This window comes from Microtus pennsylvanicus, chromosome 6 (genome assembly GCF_037038515.1).
Source record: "Microtus pennsylvanicus isolate mMicPen1 chromosome 6, mMicPen1.hap1, whole genome shotgun sequence".
Lineage (NCBI taxonomy): Eukaryota > Metazoa > Chordata > Mammalia > Rodentia > Cricetidae > Microtus > Microtus pennsylvanicus.
In genome coordinates, this window is record NC_134584.1 from 95,185,145 (window position 1) to 95,201,997 (window position 16,853).

Sequence of the window (16,853 nt, forward strand, 5' to 3'; positions counted from 1 at the left end):
GGGCTCTCAGGGCTTTCCGTGGGATCCCTGTGCCACCACCCCTCTTCCAATGTTTACCCTGCTTTATCTGAGCACTCACCCACCCAGTGATGGCCCCCTTTTATCTAAACAATCAATCTGAAATCTCAGATTACAGATGGCCAAAACCCACAACCCACACATAACTTCTTACATAAACATCTCTCCCCAGAACACTTTCACTTCAGGGATCCATGAGTTCTCAAACTCAAAGACCTCTAGGTGGCATAAAGCTTTAGTGGGCAGATAGGTGATGGGAGCCTTTAACAGGCTGAAAAATTTTGGAGGACCTTCAGAACCCCACAGTTGCTTATCAGGGAGATCAGAGCTCATCTCTCAGCCTTCCTTTCCTAGAGTTTTGGGCTCTTGTGTTTGGTATCAAGGTCAAGTTTCCTCGAACCTCCTTAAAGAAGGCTAGATTAGTTGTGTTGTAGACTTACAGGAGTCCCTGTAGGAGATCATATGCAACCAAGGTTGGGAACTCACTTGCTTCAGGGCTGAGATTTAGGGATAGAATGTTCTTATAGTACATGAACTCTGTTTCACCAAAATCCTTGGCTTGTAGCACCTACGCATCCTTGGATTCATGCATACTTTTACCAAACCCGATGAGAGGACAGGGAGAGACTGGCATGGCTGTGAAAGCTCCACACACGGGAATGTTCTATGGGAGTGCACCTGGGAGAGGATCCTTTAACAAGTGCCAAGGAAGAGAGCTTCTGGGATCCCCTTCATAGGACCACCAGATGCCTTAGGGCACTGTTTAGTTTAATACAGCCTGGTATAGCTGGCTAAGCAATGGCCATAGCCTCACTGAAGGCAGATGTGAGCATCACTGGGTAGTAAGAAGAAAATACAGACAACATCAGTTCTGGAGAGGAAAACACAAGTTAAAGATTATCATGTCGTCTAAAGACTTATTTTCTCTAACTGTTGATAAGGGTGTGAAGACGAAGTGGAGAATTGATGGTGGCAAGGAAGGCTGCATTTGGCTTTTCCTTTTGTTTGGGAAGAGCTGAAAATACCCTGGAGTAGGATGCAGAGATGCGGAGCACACTGCGCATCTTCTTAAATATGCTAGAACCTTGTCCCTTGTACCCTTTCTATTTATTTAAAGTTTCTATTTTTATCTGTCCTTATAATCCTTTGCCAAATATTTCTTGAGAGAATGCAGTTGACAAGCCCAGTGTCTATTGTGCAGGACAGTGGTGCTAAGAATAACTCTGTGATTCTCACTAGTGTGTCCTGAGGCTCAGTGTGGCCAAGGGACTGGTCCTAGACCACTTCACATAAGACAAAAACCAGTGGGACCTTGGAGCTATACTGTTGACTGTTGTGCGATGATGCCAAATGTACACACACACATGACTTAACTGTGGGAGAGCTGGGGAAACCTCCTTCTCCTAGTAATTCCTCTACCTTTCCTCAACAAAGTACCCCCACACAAACCTTCCTACTGGTTTCTGCTGTGTCTTCCAGACCTCCAGGAAGGATGTGACAGTGTACCACATGTCACTTATGCCACCTCCATATGGAGGGATCAGGGGTCAGATGGCTAAAAGCCTTTGGATTCGAGGGAGAGGCTGTGGTTGGATGACAGAACCTTGAAACCTATAGTTTCTGCCAGTGTAGTTTCCCATCTGGAAAAGCCCTGCTGAGTCAAGAGTTAAAGTCCAACCTCCAGGAATTTACCTGGAGACCTGCATTTAGCTGTGGCCAATGGAGTAGAGTAACCTTGAGAGGAAGGTTGTCCCCAAGCCACATATAATGTTGTGAAGAGACGGGTAAGTTTTCTTCATGTAGGGCTTTTCCTACATCCAGCTGTAAACGTCAGCTGTGAGGAGTTTAGACATAGGCCAATTAAAAGACTAGAGAGTAAAATAAGGTCATGATGGTGGATGTTAGTTCAGTCTGATTGATGACATCATAGAAGGAATTTAGGACATGCAGTGTGATACCACTGGTCAGTGTGTGTAGTGAACTCACCATATGTATAAAAGAATGAACAGAGGGATCCTCTTGTAAAGGATTAAAGAAGACTTGAAAGAAAATTAACCAGAGTGGCAACTTGAGCTTGGATGATCAGTAGCCATAAACAAAAGAAGGGAAGTTAATAGTCTGTATCCAGCCCTACTTCCCATCAAGCCTGTGTTAGTTTGCCAAGGAAGACCAAATAGAATAACATACAAGCACAAGCCAATGTTTTTCATGCTAGCCTGAATGTGAGAATGCATGCCAAATGGCACAAAGAAACTCAGTCTCAAAATCAGAAGTGGACTCTGGAGCAAATCCCTTCCAAATCATCATGAGTAGCAATCACGTGTCTTGCTTGATTCATGAGGACAGTGACCCAATTGGTAGACCTCTCATTAAAAAAAAAAAACTTCTTGATTTTTTTGCACAATCATACTTCCAGTTCAACAGCCAATGATAAAGTGGTGATGGCTAGACGTTAGAAAAGTCTACAGGAGGAAGCAGGAACCTAGAGAGCAGGGTCTTCTTCACTAAGTCAGATAAGCGGGACTGGGAAGCAGCGCCCAGTCAGCCTTCCATCATCTGAGACAAACTCTGGAGTCTTCCCCAAGACCACTGGCTTTACCTGCAGTGAAATTGCTGGAGACTTCAGGTCTAAAAAGAGATGTTCTTTAGTTCTCTGTGACACAGTGTGACCTTTATTGAGTATGAGAACTTAGTATCAGAATCAATGTCTAGACATGTTCTACTTTGCAAAGACTGGTATGGGCTTATGTTCCTCTCTTACAAAGGAAGAAAAATAGGGCCTTAAAGAGCGCTCTAATAAACAATTCTCCCCTCATCAAGTCCAGTTTTTCTTGGGAGCAAAGTCTGTCCTTGTAGTAATGGGAAGATCTGGGGAAGAGGAGGTGAACGGGTTCAAAATTTTAAAAAAATAAATACAAGATGTTTTTTTCAGTCCTGTCTGTCTCTGTTTGTAAGGGATGCTACACGTGGTCCTCTTAATTAGATAGAAAGACTGTTTCCAATTGTAAAACACACACACTCAAACATATACATACTCCTTGCTTACCCTAGCCAGTTTCCAGCTGGCATTTAAAAATTGGCAAACAGCTCTGGCACCCCATTTATAAAGACTTCTTAGCAGGGCATGAAAGATAAGGATAAATTATTGTCACAGCCACTTTGAGCCAAATGTCTACCTGTGGCTCTAGGGAATTTGACACACGTAGAAAGCCACAACTACAGCTTGCCAGCACCTGGATGTAGACGTCCTGTCTTAGGGTGGCTTTGCAGAAATGATTGGTGAACAAGCCACACACAAGATCTCAGAGATGCTCCTAAAGTCTAATTTCCTTGTGTTATTTCGGCTGTAGGGAACACAGCTAAGTGTCTATTCATTGCTATCATTGCTTTTTCATTGGGGAACCCGCTAAAGATTCCTACGTATAACTAGGTGAGCTGGAGGGAAAAAAAAAAACAAGGAAATAACTTAAGTGTTAAGATGTTGGCAGAGCATGTCAGGGTAGAGTCTCTAAGGGACACAGAGCAACCGGACAAGCTTTCTCATGCCCATTTATGTATTCGGGTTAATGGACATCCATATTAGAATAGGGCTTCCACAAGAGAAAGCTACAATGGCTTTCCCTACTTGCCCTGGGACTAATCAGTGGTAAACTGTAGAGGAAGACCCTGGGCTGGGAGATCTAAAGTCTAAGAAACCACCATGTACCACTGCAGATCCTCGCTGTATGAGGGCTCGAGAAGAAGGTGGTTTGGATGAGCTGCTCCTTCATACTCCATTCATCACTGCTCAATATACGCGGACTGAAATTATCAGCCATCTTTCAAAGTACTCCTGACACATAAGTCGTGTCTGTGCAGACTTGCCTGATTTAAATGAATTTGTTCACTTATTTAATCATCTAGAAATCATCCAGAGTCTTAGAAAATAAGATAAAGCAAGGAAATTATACAGGAGGGCATATTGTGAACTCCGGCCTGACAACAGGAGTTTTCAAAACAACTAACAAAGTCACCATCTTGCGTTAAGGCCACTACTATATTATGAGAATAACACTCTCCCAAGGATAGCATTGTTAAAACTGAATTTTATCTTAAACTTGAGCCTGGACAAAAGTTATTCAGACATTTGATCCTTGGAAATCATTAACAATATTCAGTCATAGATTTTCATTTTAAAATTGTTTTAATAATGATCTTCTTGACTGTTAAAAATAACATTTTATTTATTCTTTGAAATTTTCATTTGATCATGTCATCCACCACTATGTCCCTCCAAGTCCCTCTAGGGCCTGCTGCATTCTGTCTCTCTCCTGACTTAATGTTCTCTCATTTTTCTTATTAATAACCCAAGTCCAAGTAGTGCTACGTATGGGCATAGGCATGGGGCCACTCACTGGGGCATGGGCAACCTACTGTCAGTCATGTTCCCAAAGGAGAGTGACTCTCCTGCCCTCTACAGCCATCAATTTTCAATAGCTCCTCTGTTAGGGGTGTGGCCTCGGGGCCCCTCCCTCCCCCTTGCTTGCTGGAATTTTGACTGCCTCCATCTTGTGCAGGTGACTTCAGCTGTTGAGAGGTGATGTGTACAACATTACTTAACTTCCTTTCTGTCCCCTCTTCCATGTTCCCTGTGTCATCTCTGTAAGACACCAGTTTCCATGGCATGCATATTACTGTCACAGTGCTTCCTGATTGTATTATTTCCACATAAATTTCATTATTCTGTCCTCTCTCTCTCTTCCTCTCTCTCTCCCCTTCCTCTCTACCCCTCCTTCTTTCTCTCATCTAGTTTTACACACATATCATCATGCCATCCATATTAATATATGTTATTTGTAGTTTTAATTTTTATTAACATACATTAATTATAAATAATAATGGATTTCATTATGATATTTTTATACCTGTGTATGTATGTGTGTTTGGATGTATGTATAGTGAAGCTTCCCTAAGAATCTATATGCAGTCTTTAAGAATCTATATGCCTCTGGGGAGGAAGAAAATTCACTTTCTTCATTGGTACAAGCTTCAGTGTTCCTATAAATAAACCATTGCATATATTCCTGTAAATAAGTCTAATTAAACACATCTGTAAACAAAAAGTTATAAAGATAACTTTTTAAATGCATTAAGCCTTTTTTGCTTTATTTGCTCAAAAGAGGACTTTTATAGGATGTGGACAAATAGAAGATATGGATTAAAACAAAGTAAAATAAAAGGAAACTGATACATTCTGTCTGAAATAAAAATAGAAATAAAAATGAAACATACTATATAACACATCTGCTTTATAAATGTATGTTAATAAACACTGATGGAAAATGGGAATTGATGTTGACTTAGTAACATAAAGGCAGCAACCACTTTGAGCAGCACCAGGAACAGGTGACAGGGACTGGGCTGGAGTCGTGACTTCATCTCCTCGAGCTTCAGAGAATTTCAGTCCTTTTCGTTTTGTTTTGTTATTTGCCTTTTTGTTTTTCCAACACTGGGTTTCTTTATGTAGCCTGGCTGTCTTGGAACTTGCTCTGTAGACCAGGATGGCCTTGAACTTATAGAGACCAGCCTGCCTCTGTCTCCTGAGTGCTGGGACTAAAGATATGCACCCTTGCCTGACTCCAGAGAAATTTCTTCGTGCTGACATCCAGATCCTTCTGAAGCAAGTACACGCTTACACATTCTAAGCTTTGATGCTCTATGTAAACAGGGGACTCTGCCTCCCTGGGGTCAAGGGGGTTTGAAGACCACATAATATATTATTTGAATAGGAAGCATTATGAATGGCTTACATCTCCTCTTAGTGTTCCTATTGCTGTGATAAAACACCATGGCCCAAAGCAACTTGGGGAGGAAGGGATTTATTTCATTATACAATTCTCAGGTTCGATCTTGCATTGCTAAGGGAAGCCAGAGCACGAACTCAAGGCTGGACTCTGGAGGTAGGAACTGAAGCTGAGGTCAAGGAAAAATGCTGTTTATTTGCTTGTATCCCGGAACTTGCACAGACTGCTTTCTTATGCTGTCTAGGACAGATGCCCAGAGTGGCACCATATTCAGTGACCTGGGCCCACCCATGTAAATTGTTAATAAAGGACATGCACTACAAAGTTGCCTATAGGCAAATCCTATGGAAGAATTTTCTCAATTAAGAGTTCCTCTTTCCAAAGGACTTTTGCTTGTATCAAGTTGACATAAAACTAGCCAGTACACATCGAGTTAGTGTGCGTTGGTTCTAAGTTTTATTTATTTAATTTTCCACTGTTACCCATCCTACCATTAACTTGACAGATTTCCTTGAGCACTCACAGTGTCGCAGACCCTGTGCTTGGTGGCCCCTAAGTGAAACACCAGTGTTCACAATAAACCTTGATCCACGCTAGCGAATCCTCACGCTCCACTTAGCTGAGGAACTGAACCAAAATCACACTTTCTGAGCTCTTGAGCTCCCTGTTTCTACTTGCTACTGTCGACTTCTTACTCAGAAGGCCCTGCCTAGACAAGAGTTACATGGCTTAGGTCTACTGGCATTTAACCAGCATCCTGAGATTAGGTACTACAATCGAGCAACAATAACAAGGGAAATTGCGTTGTCTCCAGGCCAGTGCAGACAGGAGGCAGCTTAGGCTCCTCCTTGTTTTTCTCTATAGCTCATCAGACCGGATGGCTCTGGGAGACTAAGGGACAAGATGGCCAGAGCCTGAGTTTCTGGTCCATGTGTGGACAAAGAGAATCTGTGCTCTATAGTTGCCTTTGGGCTTCCTGTGAGCAAGAACTAAATGTCTATTTTGAGCTATCATTCATGTCTGGTAGTCATCTCTGTAAACTATCTGGACAGACTCCAAACAACAAACAGTCATTTCCGTGGTGGTTTTAGTACTTTGGTCTCTAGTCTCTCCATTGAGCAGGTGTGCAAATGTTCACCACAGCCGCTTTTCTGGGATCTAGAAGGAAACTGTGAGAGCGGATGTCAGTAGCTGTCCAATGTCCTGGATTACACAAGCCCCGTGTTTTGGGGTGACTTAAACTTGCCAGAAGCTCTCTCTGCTTCTGGGATTTCCCTGAAGTGGAGAAATGTCATTGCATTCATGAACTTGGCAATTCTAGGGCATCCATAGTTCTCCAAGCACTGGAAAAATCCTTAGTCAGTGATGATGCCACACAATGTCTAAGCATTTTAGTTTCCCACGTCCCTGCTGTGATGACGTTGACTATACACATTATCTTCCCTGCGTTTTCACTGGACACTGACTCTGGTCCCTCAGGATCTTACCTGACAACAAATTTAACCCTTTGTAGGATGATTTCTCATAACTGGTTCTCACATCTTCCAAAGTGAACTACTTGAATTCCTGTGTCAATTATGTCATTTGTAAAACCTAAAGAAAAACAAAGTCTCTGTAACTCTTTAGTTACCCATGTTTGCTGTGTATTCAAATGAATACTCCCTAGAATTAATCGTTCTAACTTTCAAACTTCACAGTAGGACTGTGTTTGCAGATAGGACCTTTAAACGAGCTACAATGGAATAGTAAGTCGATCTGATGGGCACTAATTCCATCTAATTGATGCTATCAGCAGAGGAATGAATTTATAACATGAAAACTGGCATGGCTGACAATTGTGAGGACCTAGAAAAGCCACCATGCTAACAACTTCAACTTGGACTACCAGACTCTAGAAACAAAAGAAAGGAGATTTTGGGTGTGTGTTCTCTCTCCCAACTTGTGCTATATTGTTACAGCCACCTAAGAAGAGCAACATATAAGCCTGACTCAATACCATTCTTGTTGCCTGGTGGAATCTAGTTCCCATACATTCACAGAGGACGTGGGATCTGACACAGCAACTCAGTATAAAATCACTACCAGAATCTGAAACCCAACTTTAGCTTGGTGATACCCGGTAGACACTTGTTTTGTTAACCCACCAGCAAGAGGCCCTACCAGCAGCTTTACCATAAAGCAAAATGTTTTGATTTTGTGCACAATCATGGTGTCAAACCTGCTTGATCTAAGATTAAGAATGAAGGGTTGTGGGGTTAGGTGAGCCATAAGAAGAAGCAGGAGCCTAGAGGAGTGTGTTCTCTCAGCAGGATGGCGTGGTAAGCCTGGCCTTGTCTAGATCAGATCAATGCTGATAAGAGGGAAAATGGGGCAAACAGCACCCAAGCAGCCTCTGTTACCACAGTGAGCTCTTCCCTAAGACACAGCTTTGCCTGCTGGGAAATTTCCCTGAGTACTCATTTTGAGAAGCTATGGTACCCCATACTGCAGCAGAAGAGCGTCGTGACACAACCAGTTCCTGGAGGTTATCTACTTTTCCAAAGAGTAGGCTAGGCTTCCTCCCTTCATTTTATACAGGGAGAAAATTTGGCCTTAGAAGAACACTAAAATAAAAGAGTACTCCTTATCTCTACCCACCGAGGCCCATCAGAGTAGTCCTTCTAATTAGACAATAAAGCTGTTTCTGAGCACAAAGATAAGCTCTTTCCTCATTAACTATCTTACAGTCCTTTGAAACCTGCTTGACAGCCTTGACACTCAGCCCATGAAATTGTATGATACATTTCAAAAAAAAACCACCCATCAATATATATAAAACATGGCTTTATAATTAAGTTTTCAAGTCCTGAAAAGGTTCCTTTCTAAGTTTGATTTCTTTTTCTTGATTTTCTTTAAGTGATTTGCTGATGTCTTACAATTTTTGTTTGTGTTTTCCTCCATTTTTTTAAGGGAATTTTTCATTTCCTCTTTTGGAGTTTTAAATATTCTCTTGACGTTATTTTTTGGGGTCATTTTCTTGTGCTTCTTCCATATTTATTTGTTCAGGTCTTGCTGTTGTAGGGTCTTTAGGTTTTACTGGTGTTGTGTTGTTCTTTGCGATGTCACCCGCGTTCTTGCCTTTCCTACTCATTTTTTCCTCTAATAGGTGTAGTTGAGGTTGTCTGAGATTCTATTGAATAATCTTCTAGGTGCCAGTGAATCCAAATCTCAGACGGTTATTCCCTGTGTTACCAGTTCTAGTTGCCCTGTCGGTTCCTCTGTGTTCCTAGTGCTAGCTCATCGCTCCTGTGCTTTGCTCTGCTCCCTTGGTATTTGCTGTCTTAGGCCTACTATGGACTAGGTTACCAGGTTTGACCTCTTTCTGTAAAACCTGCTCTGAAACCCCTCCTGAAGAAGTTCCTGGCTTGGAGTTGGACCTGGGATGTTTCTGGCTCCAGTCTACTGCCTTGGAAATTTCAGGCTCTTATGTGCCCAGACCCACAGAGGACCTGCTTACTCCCTCAGAGGTCCCAGACTCATGCTCGGACCCGCAGAGTTCCCAGGTTCCTGCCTACTCCCTTTGATGTCCCAGACCAATACCCAGACCCACAGAGGTCCTGGCTCAGCCCTGCTTCCTCTGAGGACCCAGACTCATGGCTGGATCTCCCGAGATGTCTGTTTCCTGCCTATTCCCTTGGAGGTCCCAGGTTCACTAACGCCCAAACTGGCAGAGGCTCAGGCCTAGTTCCTGGGAGGTCCTAGACTCACGTCCAGACCCACCGAAGTCCTGGCTTAGGTCTACTCTCTTGAAGTTCCCAGATTCACATTTGGACCCTCAGCAGTCTCTGGATCTGGATCACTTGCTCAGCGGTTACTCCCTTATACCTGTTCTGGTGGAGATTGCAGACTCTGGATCCTGCTCAGTCCTGATCTGCCAGTGTCCTAGGACTGGGTTGGCTCCCGGGGCTGGATTTGCTTCTGGCTTCTGCTCCTGGTGGAGCTTTCTCTCTCTGTGTCCTAGGTAGCTGAGTCTGTCCCACTCAGGTTCTGGTGATTGGTGACTCTGAGTCAGGTTGCCGACTCAATCCTGATCGACCAGTGTCCGAATTTATCAGCCTTCCTTGTGTGAGTGAGGGGGTCTCATACCAGTGTACTGAGAAAGTAGCTGCATCATGGAAATCCTTCCTGAGCATGGTGGACAACTACCCGGAGCTGCTGAGATGGAATCCCACCCTCAGCTAACAGTCCACCCTGTATTTCCTCTAGCACACTGGGAGAGGACACAGCTGGAGCAGAATATATGCAACATGGATGGGATGGCAAAGGGAGTGAGCAGACTCTGCTGAGGATCACCTGTGCTGAAGCATCTCCAGCTGGATTCTGTGCGTTCTTTGTAGGCAATCACAGCCGCTCTGATTAAGATGTCACATTTAAGGAGATCTCTGAACACTGGCTCAGGTTCTCCTTTTATGTGTAAGATGTTTGGATGAATGTGAGGAGAAGTGCTAAAGATTTTTATTGAAGTGATGCACACCCCATGCAGCCTTGACAAGAGGGTATAATAATATTCCTGAGAACCTCAAATCAAGTGTTATAACCAGTGTCCGGGTGATATCAGCCAGGTCCCATCCAGCTTATTGTTCATGTTTGAAGGAACACAGGAGGATTAAGAAATGACAGGTAGGAAAAGTAAAGACATAAAAGCAAAGACAGAGACACAGGATGGAGTTGGGAAGGCATCCAGTAAGTACTGAATTCACCCACATTTATTTCACATAGTCTTTCTGTATCCCAATCCAAACAGGAGGGGGATAGCAAAAACCTTCTTTATCAAGATGCAAGGGACAAACAAATCACCTCCTCAATACCCAAATCATCAAGTGACCATGCCCTAGGTAAAAGCGTCCTGTTAGAAACCACACCTTGGGTGAAACCTCCTAGCATAACCTTGAAGGTGTAGGAATAGGCCAGACCTCTCTGACCTTTGGTCAAGGTGGAATGGATCCACATCGGTGGGCACTGACACTCAAGGAAGAGTTTATACCCATCATGGGCTTTGTCAGTGGATGTCTGTCAGGTGTTCGCAGTCAAGTGGACCTGTAGCAAGAGTGGATACTGAATGTTTCTGCAGTTCATGCACAAAGCACCTCACAGATCTATTTTCATGAATCAACAGAATTCTCCACCCATTGGGGAAAGCAAAAAAGGAGGGATTGGGGGCATTTTTTCATTACAGTTTTGTTTAAAAATTATTGAAAATGACGAGAAGAAGAGCTTTAAAATTAACCCACTCGTGGGTGGGGAGAAACTAGGAGGACTGGCGGGAGAGGAAAGCATAATTAGAATATATTGTAAGAAAAGAATCTATTTTTAATTAAAGAAAAAAGAAAGAAAGGGGGGGGGACCTATTCTGGAAGCCAGTATTCTCTGTACCATGCTCTGTTCACATTTATTTATTATATTAAAAATGTCCACAGTTCAGATTCTGATCAATCCTCCACATTTCAAAAGAGAAATATACGGGCCCCTTTACATCTAGAAAATCTACTTGTTTTCTACTTGGTGGTGGGGTTTATTGCCAGTTTGGAGCAGCCTGTCCTGGACACAGATCTAGTTTACCTTTAGAAGTCTAGTGGAAAGACAGAAAGAGGGCACAGATTATTCCCTGTAAGACCTAGTCCGAAACCTTTTCCCAGTTTCTTTCTACACTGCATGCAAGTAAATAAAACATTCCAGAAAATACTCTCTTCTCTGGAGTGGTGGCCATGGAGCTTACAGCAGTCACTTCTTCCACATTCTCCCAGGCATACCTGTGGGGGGAGGGGGAGGGGAGCCTGCTCAGGACATCAACTGTGAGTGACAACCCTCTTCTCAGAATAGTCTTTGTGTGTTCATAGTAGAAAGACGCCATCACCGCTCAAAGGCATAAAAACTTCCAAGAACTGCTTAGGGAGCCTAGCAGCAAACTGTAGAGTATTGAATCTATAGGTCATTATTGTAGGTCACAGGGTTCACAGCTAGGTAAGGCTGTCCATAATTCCCACCCCACACCCTACCTGCCACCTCTCTAGTACCATCAAAGCAAGCCAGTAGAGTGGCAGCTTCCTGCTTTGTACCAACTTGATTTCTCCTGCCATGTGACCAATGGATGTGTGTGTTGTCTTTAGTAACAGGATCTTGCTGTCAATTTTTGTTGGGCTACCAGAGCAGTGGCAAGAACCTGTACTGTTTTGGGGTTCTCCCAGACACCCTTAACTTACAACTTTGGTGGAGGAATCTCATACCTGGAATTCAGTTTTAGTTTGGTAAATGAGGGCTTCCGAGAGGAGTGCTAGTCTCTATGTACTGTAACACCAATTAATATTTTATATGAATATACATATATATCATAAAATAATTACTTTTCAAAAATCTTTGTTATTAACCCCCCACTCCCAATCCTTCTTTACCCTATCCTCTCATCCTTCTCCTCACTTTATCCCCTCCCATTATCCCCCTTCCCTAACTCATTTTTCCTTTGTTTTACAATCTCCTCTCTGACTAAGATCTTCCTTCTCACTCCCACAAATGGTACTTTTCTGAATTCTATAGCTAGTCAAAATTAAACATAGAAATCTAAAATGTTGACACTAAGATCTATAATGAGTAATAACACATGACCTTTATCTTTCTGGGTCTGGGTTACCTCACTCAGAATGATTATTTTCTGCTCCATTCACTTACCTGAATATTTCATAATTTTATTTTTATAGCTGAATATAATTCTATCATACATAGGTATCACATTTCATTATTTATTTATCAACTGATGGACATACAATCTCTTTCCTTATCCTAGCTATTGGGAATAAAGCAGCTACAAATATAAATGAGGTTATGTCTCTATAGTAGAAAATAAAATGCTTGGGCTATTTACCAAGGAGTTGTACATTTCCAAGGGTCACGTGATAGATCTGTTGCTAATTTGGGGGAAAGTGGCACACTGATTAAGGAAGAGAACTTGGGGAGGCAGGCTGGTGGAATACGTGTGGTCTGAAAGAACAGGGACGAGGTGGGGAAATAAGAGAACTAGCAGTGATAGGGTGGAGCAGGAAGTGCAGAGTGGGCAGTGGAAATAAGAGAACTAGCAGTGATAGGGGTGGAGCAAGAAGTGCAGAGTGGGCAGTGGAAATAAGAGAACCTCTAATGACACATCTAAGAAAAGGCTGTGATGAAACCCGTCATGAAGCATGATTAATAAAAACCCACAGAAGACCAGAAAAACAAAGCAGCCAGCCACTGGCCCTTACATCAACCTTAGTTCGAAAATGGTGATCCCGCCTCCACTCCAGGAATCTCAGAATGATACTATGACTGAGAGCTGTCTCCTCCCGTTTTATAATCCTCTCTATTGCTGGGATTTAAGGCATGCACCACTGGGATAAAAGTCATGCACCGCCCGGTATTTATAGCAAACTAGTGTGGCTACTGGGATTAAAGGTGTGTGTTACCACTGCCTGGTCTGTAAGGCTGATCATTGGGCCTGGTTTGCTCTCTGATCTTCAGGCAAGATTTATTTATTAAAATACAAATGAAATGCTGCAACACTGTCTCTTGAAAATAATCTTTCAAAAGACATTGAATTCTTAGTGAGAAGTTTCAAAGCTCAGAATTCTTAGTGAGAAGTTTCTATTTAAGAGCTTAGGCATTAGAAATAATGCTGTGTTTCTTGATTTATTTTCACTGCTATGTGTAGGAAGTGGAAAAGGTTCAATCTTCCACCCAAGAAGACTAAGCTCACAACCACCTCAGCAGCTAGATGTAGCTTTTACTTCCCCAGTTTCTTTCCTGTGGAAGGAAATGTCAGACATTTTAGCAAATACTTAAGAATGAGCAAACAGAGAATTGAATGCAGTGATTAGAACAGGGAGGGATGGATCGGTTCAATGTGGGAGCAGTCCACCCTCAGATGCCTGCTCTACAAGGTAGTGTGTTCCCTCACAAGGCGGTGGGCAGTAGCACATAGGTGCTCTTGACAGAAACACTAAAGGCTACTCAGACAGTAAAGGAGGCAGACAAGAGTTTAAGGTTGCTTCAAGCACGAGATTTTAGAACTCTAGGAAATGCACATGCAAGAATGTTAAACTGCGAATCCAAATCTTGGAGCTGAAGTGTTCAGAGGCCTTGAGTTGCTCTAAAATATCCATTCCCTCTCTGGGGATGCAAAACCAAAGCTTGTCCTGCCTGCTAAGCTAGTCTCTGCCTCTGGGAGGCTCACAACACTGAGGTTTGACTGTCACAGGGAGAAAGCTTATGTAAGAAGTCCTTGGGTTAGTTTATGGACCTCTGTTATCTGAGAGTTGGGCAAAGACTATGCCAATAAGAGAGAGTGAAATCCAGGTGGGTGTGGCTTAGAGGTCCCACTAGAGGCCCAGAGAGCTCTGGGTCAGGGATTTTCATTTGGTTGTTTTATGTAAATTGGCAGAGTGGGCAGGACTTCAGGGGCTGATATAAAGCTGTGGGCAGGACCAGTGCTTTCCCTCCAAGAACCAGGCACCTCACTGGACCCTGAGGTACTGTCCTTCCATGATGTGGCTCTGTGCTTTGGTCCTGATCTCTCTCACTGCTTGCCTGACTCAGGGTGAGTACTCTTGGATAAAAGCCCTAGGTGCACATTTGAAATTCTCTTGGGCACTCGTTCCTGGAGCTGCATGTGGGAAATGTGGGGAAAACAGGCCTAGTTTCTAGGAGGTGTTGCTAATTCAAACCCTCTAGATACAGAGGGGACACATATTCTAAGCCTCTTCATTCTAGATCAGGGACAGAGGAGGCCCTGGATAACCTCCTGCCTCTGTAGCAGGAGTTAATAATTTACCTCCTATTCTTTGTCTAGGTCTCATGGGGCATGGGGAAAAAGCTAACCAAAATATTGAAAGCATAAACAACAGTAACAGAAAGCAGGGGTGCATCCTAGATTGTGTCTGGACTCTGTGTTCTTGGGTAAGGTACTACGCTTTACAGCCCAGACTACTGTGTTTCTAACACAGAGACAACAACATCTCCTCATTTAACTGCATGAAGCCGAAATGAGCGGCTGTGCCCATAGCAGTCCAGGATGCAGCCTGCTCTAGAGGAGATGTAGAAAGGGGCTGACTTAAAATGCAGCAGACTCACAGATAACTTGGCATGTAAATCATCATACCAAGAGCAGCTGGCCATTGAAGAGATGATTATTACTGAGAAAAGCACACACCAATGTGGTGGAGCAGGAGGGAAACACTGGGGTCAGAAGGCCAGGGCAGAGTGGAAACTGGTGGAAAAGATTTTGTCGTGGTTTATCCTGGAAAGAAGGAAAGAAGCAGAGGATAATGGTGTAGCCTTGGCTGGTTAGGACTATTCAAGGGGTTCAGGAATGTAAAGGCTGGGCTTGGTTTTCTGGTACCTGGTTTTAAATTATCAAGTCAGGTTTGATAGCCCAGGGTAGGAGACCCAGTATGCGTCTGCAGTGGTTGGACCCCAAGAGTGACAGTTCACCCCAATAAACAGAGCTTCAAATGCCAAAGCAACAAAGATCCATGGTCAGTGTAGAGGTCCAATGTGGAGCTTTGGCAACCAAGTGTGTCACTCTGGAGGGGGCTTGAGGTTCCCGGGGAAAGTGATCAACTAAGGTCTTCAGGAATCATGCCCAGCTCTGTCTCTGGCTGCAGAATCTACTACCCATTAAGGGCAGTGGTAGTGCTGGCACCTCAAGACTTTGTCTTCTCTCTGGCTGTGTGGCATTTTGAGGGTCTGGGAGCAGAGTGTGAAGGAGGATGAGAAAGGGTTCAGATTTGGGGTTGAACATTCCTGCGCTGCTGTTTTCCATGGCAACGACCTCCTCATTTCCATCTTCAGAAAGGTCAGCCGGGCTGCTTGTGATTCCTGATTCCTCATCTCTAACATGGCCTTGATAGCCGCTACCCTCAAGGGTTTGGTGAAAAAACTGAAAGATCTGGAAAACACATCTGCCATTTGCTAGGTGGTCAATAAGCACACATTCCAGCAGCGTCTGTAGCCCCATTCATGCCTCTGTCTCTATGTCCACATTTCTACTCGGAGCAATCTTACTTTCTACACACCTCAGTTGGGTGGCTAACGATCTTGAGTTGACACAGGCCACACCTAGTAATTGCAGCCCAGACTTTACCCAGCTTTTCCAAACTCTTGGCAACCTCTCTCCCCTTTTCCCTTGGGTCTCTAGTACTGTGTGCTTCCTTCTCCCGCTATGGTTCTCAGTCTCACATTAGCTCTTTTCAGTGTATAAACTTTTAATCTTTCTGACTCTTCCGCATTGTTCTGCTCAGATGCATAAGTCATGATGTGTACTCTCATTTTCAAACACATAACTAGCTGCCCACCACTGCCCACCTTCCAGCATTGAAATGTCTCCAGATCTCTTCTTAATTCTTTCCCCTAATTATAAAATGGCATTCTAGTACAGATACAGATGTCTTGGTTTCACACAAAATAGCAATGCTAATACCCGTGGACATTTCAACACACATACTTGGTAAGAAAGCCATCTCAGTGGGACGGTGACCTGAAAGCAAAGGGAACAAACATGAGATTTGTTATTAGTAAATCAAGACATGGACATGTTCTATTTTATTTCATTTAAAAATATTTATTTTATTTCATTGAGGTTATAACTATTACAAAGTTTCTCCTTTCTCTTTCCTTCCTGAAACTATACTATATAACTCCCTTTGTTCTTCTTCAAATTAATTGTTCTTTTGAGTTATCAAATCTAGACGTTTCTCTTCTTCTATGTCTATATGTTCTAAGAGAGATGTTTGCATATTGTCTGTATCCAATAGGGTCTAAATGAAAAATTGGAGGATAAGGTCATGTCCTATGAAGGACACCCTAGGAAATTATGCATCTGAGTGCAAACAAGAGATGTCAGAGTTGGTCATGATCAATGCGACGTATCTTTTGGTCTTTTGTAGGAGGATGGGGTTTGTTCATTCAAGTCCCACAGCAGGTAGAATAGGACAGGTGTGCAGCTTCAGGGAGATGAGGGGCTGTCTGATGGTTGAGCAAGAATGGATCCAA

General features: G+C 43.2%; 1 protein-coding gene across 2 annotated transcripts in view; it reads left to right on the top strand.

The window, feature by feature from the left end:
* The first annotated feature begins 14,188 nt into the window (after positions 1–14,188).
* Positions 14,189–16,853, top strand: part of LOC142852278 (liver carboxylesterase 1-like) — a 31,611-nt gene continuing 28,946 nt past the window's right edge. For both annotated transcript variants that reach the window (XM_075976902.1, XM_075976903.1), the window contains exon 1: positions 14,189–14,400. In XM_075976902.1, coding sequence (XP_075833017.1) covers positions 14,346–14,400 — 55 coding nt within the window. In that variant the 5' untranslated portion in view covers positions 14,189–14,345. The remainder of the gene's footprint in view (positions 14,401–16,853) is intronic.